Source organism: Dasypus novemcinctus, chromosome 11 (assembly GCF_030445035.2).
Source record: "Dasypus novemcinctus isolate mDasNov1 chromosome 11, mDasNov1.1.hap2, whole genome shotgun sequence".
NCBI classification, from domain to species: Eukaryota; Metazoa; Chordata; class Mammalia; order Cingulata; family Dasypodidae; genus Dasypus; species Dasypus novemcinctus.
In genome coordinates this window covers 19160097-19179857 of record NC_080683.1, presented here as the reverse complement: position 1 = coordinate 19179857, position 19761 = coordinate 19160097, and the positions used below count along the sequence as shown (strand labels likewise).

The 19761-nt window shown below is 43.1% G+C and overlaps 1 protein-coding gene across 16 annotated transcripts in view; it reads left to right on the top strand.

Annotated features, from left to right (window-relative positions):
• ADGRF5 (adhesion G protein-coupled receptor F5) overlaps positions 1-19761 on the top strand; it is a 110138-nt gene that overhangs the window by 58517 nt on the left and 31860 nt on the right. For 8 of the 16 annotated variants that reach the window (XM_058306852.1, XM_071218502.1, XM_071218498.1 and 5 more), the window contains exons 3-9: positions 1524-1578; positions 11246-11416; positions 12979-13155; positions 13289-13395; positions 14601-14659; positions 15605-15747; positions 19132-19353. In XM_058306852.1, the coding sequence (XP_058162835.1) occupies positions 1524-1578; positions 11246-11416; positions 12979-13155; positions 13289-13395; positions 14601-14659; positions 15605-15747; positions 19132-19353 (934 nt within the window). Of the gene's footprint in view, positions 1-1523; positions 1579-11245; positions 11417-12978; positions 13156-13285; positions 13396-14600; positions 14660-15604; positions 15748-19131; positions 19354-19761 lie in introns of all 16 variants that reach the window. The other 8 variants (XM_071218500.1, XM_004452800.5, XM_071218496.1 and 5 more) reach the window with 1 other exon arrangement.

Here is a 19761-nt window from a genome sequence, read left to right as displayed (position 1 = left end):
TGCTTAAAGGCTGTGTGAACTTAGTAAACTTACATGTCTTCTCTGAGCCTCTGTTTTCTTAAAAGAAATGTGGATAATTCTAGTACCTACCTCTTAGGTTTTTTTTAAGGATTAGATAAGTCAGCACATCAAGTACTTAGTGCCCAGCACAGGGTATTAAAGAAATCTTCAATGTCATTATTTTTGTTATTATTACGTGAAATAACTAGAAAATAATGGTAGACAGCACAGATGGCAGAGTGAGCTCTGCTGTGAGTGGTGTACATAAGTGTGGAGTTCATGGTAAAGGGCAGATTTCTGTGGGCAGTGGTCATCTGGGAAGACTTCAGAGAGTAGGGGATCTTCTATTGGCCTTGAGGAGAGTTTGAATTGGGAAGCATATCATCGGACAAACCAAGCCAGAGTCAGGAAGGAGCTAGGAATGGGTGTTGGGTCAAGACATGGGGCAAGGCTTGGTTACCAGACCGAGCTGATCAGAGTCAGTTCTTAAACAAAGAAGCTCCATGATTTCAAGGAGATGAGCTCACAAAGGTGAACCTGGTGCAGTGTGCAGCTGGTGTATTCCGTGTCAATGGGCCCCTGGAGTGGTGTGATGCCCATCTCTGAATAGGACTTAGGATGTAACCACAACTTTTCTCCATGCTTCACCGTTATTGGTCATTTGATCCTCACAACAACCTCATGGGGTAGGTGATTTTTATCCACATACTATAGAAGAGGACTAAGGCACAGGGAGGTTAAGTAACTTGCCCAAGTTCACACAGCCATATTAGGGCAGAGCTTGCTCTTAATCACTGCACTATCTGATAATAACTGACATGTATTAACAGCTTTACGATGTGACATATTGTAGCTCCATGAATCCTCACAACAACCCTATGGGTTCGTACTATTATTCTTGTTTCCCTTTTACTCAGAGAGCCTAAGCACCTTCCCAAGGTCACATAGCTAGTAAGTGACACAGCCTTGTACCTGGACAGTCTGACTTCAGAGCCATATCTCTTAGCTCCTGCAATAGAAACCAGCAATTGTACCCCATAAGAGAAAGGACCAAAGAAGGAGAAAATAATCCCTAAGCACAAACAATGGTAAAACAGACCTCATGCAGCTGAAATACTGAGGTGGGGACAGGCTGAGTATTGAGGAGAGGTCGTGAGATTTGTCTAAAAGGTCGCTGGAATGACTCAGACTTCAAATCTTCGCCAGAGAACACAAGTTCAGAACATCAGAGTTTATATTTCTTGACCGGGTCTCAAGCTGTAGGAACTCTGTGAAACTCAGATATGGGAATTTCTTCCGCTTCTAGATCTAGATACTGGTCTGTGAAAAAGCGAATTCCCAGGTCACATTACAGAGGCGACTCCATTTCATTTTCCCTACTATTCCACCTGCTGCTTGCCCAGCGTCTACTGAGCACCGGGAGCCAAACCAAAACCTGCAGCCCTAAATTCAGTTCTAACTTTAGGGACATGTGGGCAAAATCTCTAACACTAACTGGTGATTTTTTTTAAATGTTCTTTCAGATTCTCAGTGAACATGCACTAGCAGAGGAAGAGCTGCTAAGGCAAAAACGAGCAGGTATGTGAACCCTGTGCTTGGCTGTCTCTTCCAGTAAGTCCAATCAAATTACATTTGTTGTGACTTTTTTGAACACTGAAATTCACATAATTCTATCTCCAAGTAGCATCAGAGTCAAGAAGTACAATTGAACTTCCAAACATAATTACATAAGAACTCCATTCTCTACCAAATGATGTAAAAGGATCATAGCAACACATGATACCCTCTTCTCTCCCATCATCATTTTTCATATCCTAAAGTCCACTCCACACTTTATTTTATGGATCTGCTTAGATTCTAGGCCGCAGTCCTTCCCCTCCCTTTCCCACTTCTATTCTCCCATCAAACTCCAAAGTAATGTTCTGGACTCTCCCCTTTGCAGAGGTGGGGGGCAAGTGGAGGGTTGTGAACCCCGCACAGGTGTTATTGTATGTCGGCAGGCTGGATTTTCCCAGGACCTTATCCACCCCCTTCTACCACAGCAACCTTTCTAAAGCATAAATCGGATCCTGTCACCTGCCCCTTTAAATTGGCTCCCTGCTGCCTTGAGGATAAACCCATTCATTTGCTCAGGTCTCATAGGACCCCAGTTTCCTTTCCTTTACATAGTCGATGCCCCCCGGTCATTCTGACAAACTGTGCTCATTCCCCTTTGCTTGCCTGAAGAATTCCTATTTAAGCATCAATTCAGAAGCTCTCCTGGCCTATAAGGCCTTCCATTGAGTCCCCAGGCAAATAGGGGCTGGTTTACCTGGGTTTCCACTGCCCCTGGTACATTTCCAGATCGTAATATTCACCACAATGGATTGTATTTACTATGCTTCCTATTTGCCCTCCCAGTGAATGTGTACTGCCCTCAATCTTCTTCATCTAGAGGTTTCTCAATAAAAGAGCGGCTAAGGGAAATGATGCATATCTCTGTCAAAGCTGCCCCTTGGTGAGTTCAGAGGATATGTTCTTTTTGCTAAGACCTGCTGGCCAGTGGCTGCACCGATTGCCTAGAAGTTAAAACTTGTTACCCTATAGCCTATGACTGAATCATTTATCAGGTGTGTTGTAGCTTGGTCCCTTTCTTGCGGTCAGGGCAGCCTAAGGGAAGCATGCTTACCTTGAGGTCAGGATAGAGGTATCTGGGAAAGCCCCTCCTCACCTTGCAGTAGCAGACACAGCTATTGCCCAGTGCTTGGATGAGAATTTGACCACATTTTATTAAGCTCTAGAAATGCTCATTGGAAGGTCATATACTGAGCATTCCTTTCCTTTTCTTCTCCTCTCCTCCTCTCCTTCCTTTCTTTTTCCACTTATAGTTTCTGTTTTAGTCTTCATTTTGCTATCCCTATGGGATCCCCACTCCCCTTGTATCCCCTCCTTCTCTGAAGTGGCCTGTAGCCCATACTGCACTTCCTGCACTTTAAAACAAGTATCATTATCTCTACCCCACCCCTGACAACCCCCAGAATCCTCCCATGCCCTGTGACAGGAACAAGATGTGCCCATGTGGTATTTTGAAAAAGTCCTTTTATCTTTTAAATCAAACCATCTGCAGATGAATTCCAGTTCCAGGTTCCTGCCAAGTTCTCCTAGGACTCAGGTTGCCAGCTTCCTCTGGAGCAGTTGGTGCACATACAGCTATAAAGTGACATCTTCCTGCACTGCCAGCCTGGCTGTTCATGACCAACAGGCACAATGTGAGGTGCTAGGCCTTGGAGAGGAAACCACTTGTATATCTAAATATTTGACATTCCAAAATTTTCCAGGCATGCTTTCATTACAAACAATTGTGACGATGATAGATCACCATGAAAACATATTTTCCATTTATTATACATGGCCTTCTGTGCTCTTGGGCCTCTGGAGTCATTTTGGAAGTGTTAATGAATCAACCTGTCACATGGGGAAGACGGATTGGCCTTGGTACTTTTACAAAATCACTGAAGTAAGAAATGGCCATTGAAAGTCCCAGGCATTAGGTCCCAGGTAATCAGCATGTAAGCTGCAATTAAAGGATCACTCACCTGGAAAATGGCCGAAGGAAAGCAATGGGGGTGTTAGGTCCAGCAGGATTCCACAGTGAGGTTTCTGTGTGTTGAATGGGGTGTTCGTGCTGGGCTCTGACCTTCAGATGGGGAATCCCTTTCATATGCATATACAGCTGCCTTTATGGTGCCTGAGTGCCCAGAGGAGACAAGCAAAGTTTCCAAAGGAAACAATTAGATTGGGAATTTCTTTTGAAATACTAGACTAAATCCTTACTTTGGACTAAAAGCATCTCTAAAGGTAGAATCAATACTCATTTTTATTCTTAACTTGCCAGAGACTTCCTAAGTGACCTTGGGCAGTTACTTAGCCTCTCTGGGACATTTTGAAGGACAATATACTTACAGCGCTGTTCAGATTAAATAATGGTATGCATCCAACCTTTTTTTAAAAAAGTTAATAGGGTTATCTGGATTTTGTTTTTATTTTACATAGTTTTTTATACTATAAATAAAGTCAATAAGGTTTATTTATAAGAATAATAGAGCATTTGAAAGGGCTTGAAATACACCTGGTACAGAGAAGGTGGCTGCCCTTTACCTGAAGGCAGGGACATGGATGCCATGACATAGGAGTCGGCACTTTAGAAAGACTCTATGGGGAAAGAAGCCTGCACACAGACCCAGAGACAAGAGTAACCTGCTGCCTGTGCGAGCAGAGGGGGGCTTTTGGGAGCTGAAGGAAATAAAGATGGATCCCAAGCTTCCAGAACTATGTCCTGATTACGAGTGTCCTGAATGACAGGAGTGGATTCTACCCCAGCTGGAGGCCGACGCTGAGAGGTGACCTGATAGTAACCACTGTTAGTTAAATTATCCAGGCATTTATGGCTGAGTTAATTAAATGAAGAAAATATGAGTGCCAGGGAGAGCAGCTAGAAAGAGCAGCAGTCTGGACGTGAGGCCATGGCCCATGGAGGGAAAGGCATGAAAGGCATTTTGAGAAACAGATCAAAAGGACTTGGAGATGGATTGCACGTGGGAGGGAAGGAGAGCATGTGCCACGTGGCGCTCCAGGTCTGCACATGCCTGGGAGGCTGTGACTCCAGAGGCCACAGTGAGAAACTGGAGTCGGCCAAGAAGATGACTTTGGAGGTTCGCTAATAAGATAACTTGAGGCTTAAGAGGAATTTTCGTAGGGGACCAGAAAGGGAAGCTTCTTATATATTAGAAGTAGCACAAACGTGCCTTCTCCGTCACCCATGTGAAGGATGACTTTGAGGCCAGGGCCTGAAGAGTTCCCACTGGCTCTTCTTTGGGTTCAAAAGGAGTGGCTGGCAGGAGCCGAAACAGCAGATGTGGGGCCCAGGGCATCCCCACCCTGCACTGGACACTCTTACATGTCAGCACCTGTTCAGTACGAGCAAGGGTCCTGCCAGGTTGGGTGCCTGGCTGCCAGGGAGAAATCCTGTCCTTTCTGCAGAGCTGGCAGCCTGGGTATGTGCTGGCCTTTTGGATCTGGGTCCAGGAAATCTGTGCCTTTTCCAGACTGAGGAACAGATTTTTGGATTTTCATAGCTATAATCTTTCTTATGATAACATGTGGTAATTATTGCTCTGAGTGGGAAGTGGTGGTTGATAGAGTGAGATGGAAAGGCTATGTGCTCTCTGACTGGTACTTAGGTTTGTTTTTTAGGTTTAGTATTTATGTTTGTAGTGATCTATTTTTCAAACCTCTGATCAATGTTCATATCTTGTTTTCTTGTTTGTTTAATTATCTCAAAGGCCATACCTGGTTGAGGTAGGGTTAGCTTCTCTTGACCTATCTGCAGGCATCTGCCATATAATCTAATCATTCTTTTTCTTATCATCAATATTATTATTTCTAGCTACCATTTCCAGAATGTCTGCTATGGGTCAGACACTTTGCCAAGGGTTTACATACAGTATCCCAACTCCTAAACAATAATCTGTGGAGAAAATATTACCCATAATTTACAGATGAGCAAGGTATGGTTCTCAGGGATGACCTACTAGGGGAAGAAGGAGTCCAGGTAAGAAGTTCTCTCTGACTCAAGTCCGTGCTCATGGCTGAGTTATAGTCTTCAACACGCATCTCTGGCTCTGGCCCATCAGATCCCGTGTCAAGATTCTTGGAGCAGCCTTGCTGAGGCTCTGAGGCATGACACTACTGTCTTCATTTTAATAGCTAAAAAACTCAAATGTGGCTGACTTTGTTGATGCACTTAAGGGTATATGGCCAGCTAGTAGAACTGGTTCTTTTATCAAGTCTTCATAGCTAAATATTTTATTACACAGTACTGTCCACTCTCCCATCCATCTACCTTATCCAGGTGATCTACAGCTGATGTGTTCCCCTGTGTGAGCAATCCTTTCTAAAACCTTAGAGTGATTAGGATCCTTTGTATCTGCTGAACAATGCTACAATAGAGGGCAATGCTGCCAAATTGTGACCTACTAGAACATGTCTAGAAACAAATGGGAGAACCAGGTGTCTTTTGATATTTATCTTCTATGGGACCAAGAGGGTAAAACAAAAGACCCAAATGTCAGTGCTAAAGAAATCTTTGTCTTCTTTTGTCAAACTCATTTCTCCTGGATGAAATGAGTCAGCAACCTTCATTCTTTTGCAGGTGGAAGAGGAATTCATACGTCTATTTAGGCTTCCACTCTGAGAAGCCATAGTTCCCACTACAGTTGCCTGGTAAAATAGTACTATTTGCTTAAAGAGCTGTGATTAAGACCCAGAGCTGCTTGTCACAGTTTGCAGCCAACTTTCCAGAAATGTCTCTTTAAGATAAGCGCTTTGTGGCCAGAGGTTGATGGGAAAGGAGGGGAAATCTGGTTAGTTTGTGCCTCCTGGGTCTGCTGATAGGCCTGTGACACTGATGACACCCTAAGTTTGCTACCGTCCTTTTGGGGCATCTGGGAGCCAGGAAAACCCAGCCCTAAAGGAAAGATACCAGGGGCACAGGAACCCAAGCAAAAAGAAGGAGAAAAGGAAAAACACATTAAAACAGGGGCGAGTTGGTCCAGGGCAGCAGAGGAGTGTGGAAGGGCATTTACAAGGCACAGCCACACAGCGGAGTAGGGCTTGTCCTCTCTTCCTGGGTCCTTGGGACTGAACAAGCATCGCTTGCCCCAGCTCTGACATCCTCAGGTTTGCAGGGATGGGGCAGCCCTGTTCTGTCATTTCTACCTCAATCCGCCGAGCGTAAGCAGGGCGCATCCTTAAACTACCTCTCTCAAACTGATTCCCACCTGGGGCGTTCCAGGGGTAAGAGACCCAGTGATGTTTCTGTGGTCCGTGCAGGCAGAATGGCCCATCGAGAGGGCCATCTTCTCAATGTTTCTTAAGGAAGCCAGGGAGGTTGCTGCATCGGGGGTCTCATGCTCGTTTTCTCTTCCAGGATGTCTGCGTGGCCCACTCCGCATTTTATCCTCATTTCTGCTGGAAACTTGCCTCTTCAGAAAGGTCTTTCCTAACAATTCTACAAAGAACAACACACACACCCCCACACACCCCATTTTCTTACTCTACCTTATTTTTCTCCATGCAACTTAGAACTTCCTGACTTAAAGTCTGTGCTTACTGTCTGCCTCCAGCACAAGGATGCAAGAACTCTAAAGAGAGGGCTCTGCCTTTTTAATCACCCTATGTCCCCAGCAGCAGGCTCAGGGCCTGGCAAAGAGGCACTTGGTGAAGAGTACAATTACTTAGAAGTAAACAAACAAAGGAACAAATGAATAAACCTAGCAAGGCTCAATGAAAAAAATCTATGAGTGTCAGTGATAATGGGTCACAATGCATTTTTCCTGAATGTGGATTTCTAAAACATGTATTAGGCTAAATAAAATTGAACACTATTTTACATGATTCTTCCATTTATAATTAATAACTTGTCTTTGAACTTTATTTTTAAATAATTTTACTTTGACAATTGTATGGAGTTCTAATGCCATATTTAATAATAATACCTCACATTTTTATGATACTTTAGGAGTTACAAAGCAGTTATATTCATCTTCTTCTTCATCTGTGGCAGGGTATGGTGAAACAAAAATGGGCTTTGTGGCAGAAAAGCATGGGTTTGAACCCCAGCTGTGATACTTGCTTTGGATATAGCTGTGACTCTAAGCCTCAGTTTTGCCATCTGCAAAATGGGATGTGAATAGTGTCTTCACGGTCATGCCAGGGGATAAATAAATGACAGCTGCTGTCATGACTGGTACATTTGTTATGATCCCTGTTGATTCTTCCAGTATGAATCCTTCCTTGCCTCTTTCAGCTTCGGCCGGCTCTGGTGTTCCTTGGCATGGGCAGCATGGCTCCATCTCTGCCTCCATCTTCATGCGGTCTTTCCTGCTGTCTCTCCTTTCCGTTTCTTACAAAGGCACTCATTGGTGGGTTTAAGGCCCACTGCGATCCAGAATGATCTCAGCTGGAGTTTCCTACCTTAATTACACCTCGGCAGACACTTGTTCTTAATAAGGTCACATTCTGAGGTTCCAGGTGAACAGATATTTTGGGGGGGGCCACTATTTAGCCAACTGTAGGCGCTAATCTTAGCTCTTCACCCTCAGATAATTCGCTTACCTTCTAAATGTCCCCAACTGGAATAGAACTTTAGATTCCAAACCTGCTTGGTCATCAGAATCATCAGTGGAAATGGAAAAACAAAAATACAGAGTTCTGGGCCAAAACCATAGTCTATTTTGGTTTGCTGCTTTGGCGCCAACCTGTGTGCATGTGCCTGTGTGTAGAATTCACTAGGTATGTGTACTCATCCATCAGGCTTGGGGGCCACAAGAATAGTTGATTTCAAGGCCAAGTCCACCGCCTTCTAAATTACTATGGTATTTTCAAGCTGCATTGAAAAACTGATTTTTCAAGGGAAAAAAAATTCCTTTCCCCTTACATATTTCCAGCCTTATCAGTCACTAAGGAAAGATGTCTACTTTAGAACATGTTGAAGAATCTAAAGGTGGGTGCACAAAAGAGGACCTTAGAAGCTGCTGCTAAATTAACAGTTGCAGGAATTTCACAGACCAAAACTAAGAACGAAGATCACAGAAGCCTTTTCCTCTAGTTCTTGCCAGCTTTTGGCTCAGCTCCTTGCACAATCTCAGCAGAAAAGCTGCCTTGGTTTTTGCGGAGCACAATGACATCCATGAGTCACCATGTGCTTTCCAGGCACACGCTTGTTTATAGTTATGTCTGAAAAGAGCACAGGGAGGTGGGGCTGGGCCGCAGACAGACTCTGATCTTCTGTGGGATGCAACGATGCTGACTGAAGGGGTCACCCTGGACAGTCAGCAACTTCCCTCGTTGCAAAAGCAGCTATTGGTCAGGAAATCCTGTTTACGTTCATGGGAGGAGAGTTGGACTGAACCTTGCAAAGAAGATCTTAAAGTTAGTGCATCCTATGGAGTGTTTAAAAATTGCTGCCTTACTTTTTCAGGAAAATAAGTGTGTTCTAAGGCAGACCTTGTAAATATCACGCAACTGCCCAATTTGCCGATATTCCCACCACAGCATAAAGTGCTCTAGAGATAGGATCAGGCAGATTAAGATTAGCCATTCTTCCAGGAAGCTTATTTTCATCACAGAAACATTTGAGAATCAGAAAGAAAACAGGAAGTTTGAGCTGACACCATAGTATCATAACAGACTGAGATTTCACACTGGGTTTGCAAAGTCATTCTGTAACTACATTTTTATAAGTAGAAAATATATCTTAAGATGCACTCCTAATTTTAGGAAAATCTTTACAGACATTTTTTACAGATTTAGTTAGTTAGTTCAAGTTGAGTGATGCAAAAGGAAATAATCAGCAAGATTGGTGAGTAAAACCAACCTCCTACGGCAAACATAGCTTGCAACTCTAAGTGAACAAATATTACAGCTGTCTACAATAAATATTTAACAATAATATCATGCATAGAATATATCCATCAGATTTCCGTATTTGACTTAAAATTTACACTAATGTTTGTTTTGCAAATATTCACTAATCTTTTCTTCATTTACACGATGAAGTAAAATAAGCCACAACTTATCCTTTCAAAGCATCTGCATAAAAAAAAAATCTCCAATGCTTTGAAAGTTCTTCATTAGCTACCAACTGAACCCATCATTTCTGCTCCAGTTACATGTTCCAGTCATGACTGAGTCAAAGATTCTGGTAGCAACCAAAAGGTGAGCCTGTGACTCCATTCAGAGAGTCCCAGGATTAATAAGAATTGATTTGTCACGCATTTATTATGTGGGGAGCTCCATGCCAGATGAAGCGGCTGAGGCCATGAGAAGTGCAGGAAATAATTCCTGCCCTTGGGAAGCTTACAATTAGTTGGCCAGACATAATGTAAGGCAGAAAACAATGAAAGAACAATACCAAAGTTGTAGGTGAATATATTATATATTCATGTTTGGTACAGTTCAAATCTGTAAAATCTCATCTAACTTAGGGAAAGGAAAATAATGATCATGTGCTTGAGTAGGTCTGGGAAAATGACCCAGAAGAGGTGAGTAAGATGCCTGGGAAATAGAAGCTGTTTTTTTTTTTAGTTCTGAATGTTAAAATTTATTAGTTGCAACTTAATAGGGGCGTAAAATCCTGAGCCTCCCTTTCCTCATCTGCAAAGTGGGAGGAAGGTCTTTCTTCCCTGCCTATGTGATAGGACTTTAAAGCGAGAATCAAGTAAAGAGCATTTGTGGAAGTGCTTTGTAGATTCTAAGGTGTTGTCATGGAGCTGATGATGAGATGGACTTGGAACACAGGCCAGGATTCCAGCAGGGGAAGGAGAGATGGCCTGAGGGACACAGGGCAGCTCAAAATGAGCATGTCCTGCGCTGTGTGGTAAGGAGGAGGGAAGGACCACGGTCGGAAACTGCGTGAGGAGGTTGGCCTGCCTGGAGGGGCATGTGTGTGGAGGAGGGGAGGCGATAATGTCTGGGCAAGCTGAGAGAGGCTCTAGAATGACAGCCAGTGAACAAGCCAGGAGACAATTTGGAAAAGCTGAAAGTCTCTTTTATTTTACTTTCCAATTTGTCGAACTTTTTTTGAGCACCTGTCATGCTCTGGACACTGGAGATTCAGAGTCAGGACAAAGAGCACATGCTCTGGGCATGCCTAAGAGCAAAGGGAATGAATTGGATGACTTTTCCCAAAGGGGTCTGAGCCAAGCACAGACTCAGTCCTCCGAATGCTGCAAACATACAGGCGCAGCTGGGAACTTGAGCAGGGTCGAGGCATTTGCTGTCTGCACTGTTGCCAGAACCCCCTTGCTGGGTCTCCCTGCCGCCTTTCTTGCTCCTGTTACAGTCCAGTATCCACACACTGGTGTTTGGCCTTTGACATCAAGGGAGTCGTGGTGGGACTGGTGAGGAAGGGAGAGTTCCCTGTGTAACCTGTGAATCTCTCAAATAGCCAGAAACCCCCACACAGACACCAGATAGAGCCAGTGCTTTTCTCCTTTAAATAATAAAGTCATGAAAGCAAGTACCCTGGTGGTAGTGAGTACACAAGCTCTTCTTTTCCTCTAAAATGGTTCATTAGAAATTCTTAAGGACCGATATGCTAAGCATTCCCATGCACCCGTTATCACATGTAACTGTTGAAATATCCACCGTGTTCTCTCTGTCTCCCATGGTAAGTTCTCACAGCTGTCCCTTAACTTCATTTCAGTTGCCACGAGTGGCCCCACGGCCAAGGAGTACATTGTGGAAATTGAGATCAGTTTTGAGAACACCTCCTCCCTGGAGCCCATCAAAGCTTACTTGAACAACCTCAGTTTTCCAATTCAAGGCAACAGCACTGACCTAGCTGCCAACATTTTGAGTATAGAGGTGACGACAGGTGAGTGAAACCACTACTTCCAAATGGAGGATTGGCCATATCAGGAGAAATGTTGTCTGAGCTCCTTACAATTAGAACAGAGTGTATTTAGCAGATAGATGCAGTGACCAAAAAGGTCTGGGTTGTGATTTTATGACTACACAGCCCTCCAGGATGAAGCCTTTGCAGCCAGGAATTTCTAATGTTAAATGACAGGCAAATTGTTGACTTGTCACAGAGTGGCCCCAGGGTATGATCAGGTCCCTTATGATAAACTGCTATTAATAGATCCTCTTTCCCATAGAATATCTCACAAAACCGGTATGCTTTGGAACACATGTGGGAAACACTCCTTTATGTTCCCACCTATCACAGATCTTCTGCCTCAAAGTTATTTCCCTTAATAATGGGAAAAGTAATTAGTAAATAGATTTTTAGTCAAGTTTGTTTTGCTTCCCAGTTTTGTAGGGAAACATTTTGTGTCTGTTGGGTGCTCGGAAACAAATCCACTCCCACTACTGCTGGGGCACAAGATTCTACCAAGGGATCCCTGGGAGGTGGTTGTCCCTCATTTTCAGAGGAAGCTATTTGATGGCTTTCCTGAGAGTAGCTATTCTGTGGACCTTTGCTTGGACACCTAACTGCAGAACAAATAGCTCCTAATGACATGACTTTGGTCCAGCTTTAGGACTAAATAAAAAGCAGTTTGTTTTGAGAGTATTTTTCCATGTCATCAGTGGGATCGGAGTCCATGTGGGCTGTTCATGTTTGAATTGAATTGTAAACAGCACAAATTTATTTGCATTCTGTATTTGTTATCTATTGCTATGTAACAAATTACCCCATAACTTAGTCACTTAAAATAACAAGCATTTATTATCTCGCACAATACCTGAGGGTCAGAAATCCAGGAGCAGCTTAACTGGGCAGTTCTGGCCTCTTGTAAGGTAGTAGTCGAGCTGTCAGCCAGAGCGATAGTCATTTGAAGGCTCAGCTGGGGTTGGAAAATCCGACTTCCAAGCCCACCCACATAGTTGTTGGCAGGCCTCAGTTGCTCACTAGCTATTGGCTGGTTTCTTGCCATGTGGCTCTTGCCATAGCATACCTGAATGTCCTTTTGGCATGGTAGCTGACTTCCTCCAAGAGATCCAAGAAAGAGAGAGACAGAAAGAGAAAGCAACCAAAAGGGATGCCGTAGTGACTTTTATAACTTAACCTCACAAGTTTAATATAATTATTTTTGCAAATTCAATTGGTCATATGGACCAACTCTAGTGCAATATAAGAGGGGACTACAAAAGGTTATGAATACACCTTAGGGCCTGGCTACCATACACTCTATGCAGAAAAACTTTATCATATTCACCATCACAGACATCTGGTGAGAGAGTCATAGCATCTTTCTGTGCTTATGGGTGATGCTTTTGGGAATCACATGAATCATGTGCAGAATTATGAAACTTCCTAGAAGGGCAACAGTGGGGTCACATTAGGATTTCTACAAGTACAGGTACTTGCTTTCTATAAAAATACAAAGGTATCATGCTCCCTTTCTCTCTCCTCATTATTCTGACTGATGACAGTATGCAGACCTGCTGGAAACGAAGTCTGGTGCTCCTGTGAAACAGGCTACAGGTGGCCTTGGGAAAGGTGCCTCCACAATCTCACTTGTCAAGGGCATGGTGGCTCCTTCTCAGGGCATGGTTGTAGCTGCCTTAAACGGCTGCCTCCCAAGGGACCCTTTTGCCAGCTCCAGGGAGGTAAGCAACTGCTCATTAAATATGTGTTTGTTAAGTGGCTTTTTGACATTAGCTCAAGCAGATGTATCTCCTCTCTGTGTGCATGAGGACACTAACATGAGGATTTTAAATATTGCTTTGTGTTTTCCAGCAGATGTTACTCTGAGAATGTCAGTCAGACTGAATGTGGCCTTTCCAGAAGACCTCAAGAATTCTTCCTCTGCCCTCTATAGGTCGTACAAGACTGACTTGGAGACAGCGGTAGGTTTTGAGCCCAGCAGCTTCTTACACTCTTTCGGCTGAACTGAGTCTATCTATTGCATTCTTAGTGGGCAGTTTGCAGTTTAATTTATACTGTGCTTAGATCTGTCAGAATTTGTCAATATGGGTGTTGAAATTATTCCTGTACATATGGGAAAGTGAATTTAGTAGTACTTAAGCCCAGCAGAGATAAGGGGACAGTTTGACATCACCTTGACCTACAGGTACACTTCTTCCTTGGCTAGAATTGGTTCAGATAAGATTTGGTAGCACCAGCTCACTGAAACTTATTCAGATGGCTGATGACCTGATCTAGAAATACCAGTTAATATGTTTATATTCATCTTCACATACCATAGGCATGAGACCCCTAACATCTTTCAGGCAGATCAGCCCAAAACTAAGCACAGAGAGTTTCAAACCACTTTACACTGAAGGTCTCCACGGTTTCACTCATGTAAGAATAGATAGTACTCCCTGAGCAGTAATTGTGTGCCAGTCACTGTTCTAAGTATTTTATGTTATGTTAGTTCATTTAAACCTAAATGCTTTGTCTAAGTTAACTCATCTGGAACAGAGCTTGTCAACTGGTATGACCCAAATTATTATAGGTGGACTAAGATCATGACTTTCCTTAATTCTTTGGGAGTTTGAGCCCCTGCCTCAGAGCGGCCTCCCACTTACTCCAATGTCACACAAATATCATTTCCATGGGTGCCATGATGAAGTTCCAATTCAGAAAAGCTCTTGGGCATCTGATGTACAAATCTGGTAGGTAAGAGTTCTCTACTGCCTGAGAACCCCCTCTCTCTCACACACACACCACAACAAATTATAGGCTTTTGAAGAAGGGGTTACATATCAATCTTTGGATCCCATTCACCCAAGATACTTTCAATTTTCTTCCTTCTTTCTTCATTTGGGATCTAATGACTTCCCTTCCCTTCCCTGCCTCCCTCCCTATTTTCTTTCCTAGGCATTTCCTTGAATAAAGGTTTTACATATTTAATCTGGAGTCTCCTAGGAGAACCCAGACTGACATATGTAATCAGGAATTGCTTCTTCAAAGATCTCCTGGTGCCAGGGCTATCAAAACACAGAGTGATAAGGAATTTGCACTCTTACTCTCTTCCTCTGTTTCAAATGTTTTGGCATTTCTGTCGTTCAACCTTGATATGTGACACCTGACTTGCTTTATTTTCCAGTTCTGGAAAGGTTACCGAATTTTACCAGGCTTCAAATGGGTTACTGTAACAGGGTTCAGGTAAGAATGCTATAATTCAGCCATTTCTATCAGATGGTGGCAACCCCCACATTAGTGGAGATGGAAAAGAATATTAGAAGGACATCATAAGGAATGCGTAACAGGTGCAGTTTTGTAGAGGCGAAAACCTAAGCCAGACTGTTGGGCTTAAAGAAAAAGGAAATACTGAGAACCAGAAATGCCTTTTTAGAAGAAAGGAGAAAAATAGACTTGTATGTATTCTGTGCATGCAAGAATTTTGCAAGGATGTGGGATAAGTTTTTAGTCCAGGGAATTCAGAAATGTAAAACTGACACCCTGTCATTTCAATTCCGCCTCTATAAGAGAAGAGTTTGGCAGCCAGCTAGGACCAAGCAGCATCACGCAGCACATGAATGGCACCCCCTGAAGTTGGGCATCCTGGCAGCCCTGAGTGGATTTGCATGGAGTTTCAAAATATTCATTGCCACTCTGAAAAAATCAGGAATGTTTTCAGGAACATCCTAATTTTTTACTTCCCTTAACATTCTATACAACTGGTTACCCCGGGCCAACATGGCTGTGTGACAGCTACCAGTAACTCTGCATTGTGGCTGCGTCCCCATGACCAGCTCGCGGGATCCAGTTCACCCATCCTCATCTGGCTGCTGCATTCATTCATGTTACCTCTCTGGAGTCATTCGTGTGGGCGAGTCCTGGCTCGGGCTCTCAATGAGAGCTTGAAAACCTGTTTACTTCCGTGAACCCCTGAGAGTAATAGCACTTGTGCTACCTGTCCCCTCTTCCCTGCTCTATCATCATTGTTCCTTGCCACTGCCATGGCAAGCTCAGCAGAAACAACCTGCAGCTTTCTGGCTCCCACCCAGGCTTTTCCTGCCGTGTTATTTTCCCATGCAAATAATCCATAAGTATCTAGGTTCTTTGGGGTCAGTTCCTCCTTTACTCAGTTGAATGGTCTCTATTCAGGCCCGGAAGTGTGATTGTGACATATGAAGTCAAGAGTACAACAGCCTCACCTGAATTAATGCATAAAGCAAATGAACAAGTAATACAGAGCCTCAACCAAACCTACAAAATGGACTACAACTCCTTTCAAGCAGTTACCAGTAGTAAGTGGAACTCTGCTATGCTTGTCCTATATGTAGATTCTATTTCGGGATGATGATTGTGTTTGTCAGTATGCTTAAACCCAGGAAGTTATGATGTCAGCCACGGAGAAACTCTCCAGTTCCTGGCACAGAGGGTAACCTCCTGTCCCCTTAGGCCATTGCCTCCCAAACCTGCTGATGTCGCATGGCTGGAAGCAGCAGGGAGGGGTGAAGAGGTGGGGGAGGGACAGAGATTTCACAAAGGAGGCCACGGAGTCATGTGGGTGAAGGAATTGTCTCAATTAACAGACCCAATATTTACAAAAGAGTAAAACTAACCTTGAGGTGGAGATTGAGAGAGTCACAAAATACACTGCTGTTAAATTGGGGGTCACTGTTGCTTCAGAGAAGTGGTTCTCAGAGAGTGGCCCCTGGACCACCAGGAACTTTTTTAGAAATGCTCATTCTTGGGCCCACCGCAGACCAACTAGGACCAATCTGTGGTTTAACAAACATTCCAGGTGATTGAAATACACAAGAAATTTGAGAAATACTACTTTTGATCACATATAGCAATGGTAAAGAGACAAACCCTGAGAGCTTAGACGATCTTGCCCCATTTTACAAATGGGGTACAGAGTTGGACTCTGTTGTGTTCATGGGCAAGTGGACTTATTGTTCTCTTGAAGGCAGTAAGGGGAGGAATTTGGAGGTGGGGGGGGGGGGGGTGGCAAGGCCTGGCTGGTGGATGTTCTGAAGACTCCGTTCATGGCTCTGGAATGCAGGAGTATCCTCTTTGGAGGCAGCAGGTCTGGAGTCGGGAAGGGGACTGGAAGGGCTGCTGCAGGTATACCTGGAGGAAAAGTGCCTCCACCCCTCCAGCTCGGGATTTAGGTCTTCCTCATGGCAGGTGTATACTCTTTCATTTACATTTTTCTGCTGGTATTTTTTAACATCAGGTCAATTTTAACATAAAATATTTAAAATGATAAAAACAATGTAAAAAAGCATGAGATACATAATAAAAAAGTGCTTCAACCTGAGATAAAATGTCAGACTGAAAATTCAGAATAAATAGGTAGGAACAAGATCATGAAAACCAAAAAAGTAAAGGAAAGGATAAACATGGACTAAAAGTAAGGTTTTATGCAGGAGCAATTTCAGCAAATCCCTTAACCGATCCTGAACGCCACTCCCTGCGCCAACCAGTTGAAGCATTTTCTGAGAAATTCTTCTTAGCTATGGTTCTGAGGGTAGAGGAGACTACTAGTCTCCAGTCTAGGTCAACTTCAGGTGTGATTGCTCTTTCCCTGAACTTTTAGTCATGCCGAGAAGAGTCAAGTATCCAGCATCTTTCTGAATTTGGAGGTTGTCAGTCTAGGAACATGCTTACTGACAGTACACAGAAGTGCTTTAATCTCCATGGCTTAGTCTTCAAAGACCAGAACGTGATTATGGAATACACACAGCATTAGAGCAATAAACATAAACTTAAATTGTGTGCAGTCCCCTGGGGGAACTCTAACACCGCCTTGTTCTCCAGAGTGTTGGTGTTTACCCAGGGACAAATTTTCAAAAATTTCGAGCGACTTGTTGTGTTTGTAAAAATCGCAATCATTATTGGGGGGAAAGTAATAAAGAAAAATGTTCCTTGAATGAACTGGAATCAGGAACATACTTTTAAGTCTGTCCTTATGAAACACGAAGGGAATATGGCAGTCTTCAGAAGAGCTGCATTTATTTTGTCATACCTTAGTCCTCTGGTAAGGTTTGATTAATCAACAGTGTTCCTTAACCAGGACACTCCCTTCTTTAATTACGCTCAGTAAATTTACACTCATGTCTGTATAAAACTGACAGTTTTACTAATCATGGGTTCTAGCAACAAAAGTAATGAAAACAGGCACCGTTAGAGAATCTTTTCTATGCTAAGTCAGTGTGTTACATATATTTAATCTTCACACATTCTTTAAGGTAGGTATTGTTTAACTCTGCTTTACAGATGAAGAAACAGCGGCTTAGAGAAGATAAATAATTTGCTCATAGATACAAAATATGTAACCCAAAATTTGTGTGACTGTAAAGGCAGTTCACTCCATTAAATATTCACAGATGGGAGTAGTGGATATGGATCAAGCATTTGGGCACCTGCTTCCCACATGGGAGGTCCTGGGTTTGGTTCCTGGTACCTCCTAAAAACAAACAAAAAAAGCAAACAACAAGGAAAAAAAATGAAAAAACAAACTTAGGGGATCCGATGTGGCTCTGTGGTTGAGCACCCTGGTACCTAAAAAAAAAAAAAAAATTACGGGTGGCCTTCCTTCCTAATAGTTGAATGTGACTTAAAAACATTATTTTAATCAGGGACCTAAAAAAGTGAGAAGAAATATTGAGATACTTTGAAATTTTGACTAGAACATCAAATGACCCAACATTAATTTTGTGGTTTTTTAATTCCCATGTTTATAAGATGTAGGAAGCATGGCCTGAGAATAAAACCCCATCCCAAAGAGTCCTCATAAACCCTCCTGACCCAGCTCGTCTGATTTCCTCCAGCATATCCCTTATGAAGGCATGGCACCAGAAACATAGTAGAGAGGGAAAACTACCAGTCATGGAAGCTAAAGGCATCCATAAAACATACACAAAATTACTGAGAGTTTGCTTTCATTTTTATCTGTGAAATGACTTTATGCATTGGTTCCCTAGAATGTTACAGCCCCAAACAAGAACAATAGCTCCTGGTCCCCCACATCACCTCCCAAGGTAGCTCCCACTGCCCATCCTTCCCAGTTGAGGTACCTGAGGCTCAGCAAAGATGGGCCCCAGGGCCCCACCGTTACACATGGGACAGAACTAGGACTCAAACCTTGATCTGTCCATAAATCACCTGCTCCTAAGGACTCATGGATTTTAGGTTTAAAAAACTTATCTCCCAAACTTTATGTATTAACAATAGTTAATTCATTTTCCCATTTACCTAGGTCTGTGAATCAGAGCTTTCAGTCAGCATGAGACATCAGTGTTATTGGTAAGAAACAGTAGATATTATTCCAGGCCATAGAAAAGAGACTTGGCGTTTAAGTTCACTTGTGAGACTTTTTCACGAGCAAATGTCCAGTTTCTAGTAAGTGTTCTGAAGTACTGAAAATAGTTGAAGAATCCCCATTCCTACCACTGAGGACTGTGAAGTATGCCATGACCCCCAAACTGGAAACCTTATCCCTAGCATCTGGCAGGCTGTAACTATTTGGACCATGAGCTGTGAGAGACGGAGTGAGGAGGACATGTTGTCCTACTAACCACAGAGGCTGTGGACACCGCCTTAGAATCCTTGTGGTGGAGGCTGGCATTGATTACATTTATTTGCTATGGGATTCTGACACCTTTTCTTTGGGTTTCCAGATGAAACTAAGTTCTCCGTCATACCAGAAACGATCTTTGAAGGGGATACAGTAACTCTGGTGTGTGAAACTGAAGTTTTATCCTCCAACGTGTCTTGGCATCATGTGGAAAGGCACCGTGACATCCAGAACAGCAGCAGATTCTCTGTTTACACCTCCATTCTCAACAACATGACTTCAGTATCGCGCCTCACCATTAACAGCGCCACTCAGGCTGACGCGGGTGGGTTATGTCCAGTCACTTGTGCAGGAAAAGGAATGAGGAGCTGGTAGACAGGCAAACCATGTAACATGCATATAGTTTTTTCCCTTAGTCAAAAGAAGTCTCCTGGCTCAACTTTTCAAAAATAAAAATGAACCCCATGTGTATGAGCCAAGGCAATTTAGCCTTGGGGCACAAATACCATTTCCCACATCTACCAAGGCTTATTAGTTGGAACCTGAGAAAAAAGGCAGACTTTTTTTAATTTTAAAAAATATCCGATATAGCTTTGTTGAGGTATAATGGGCATATAATAAAGTTCACATATTGAAGGTATTCAATTTAGTAAGTTTTGACGTTGTATACACCTGTGAAACCATCACCACAAGCAAGATTGTGAATATATCCATCACCCCCCAAAAGTTTCCT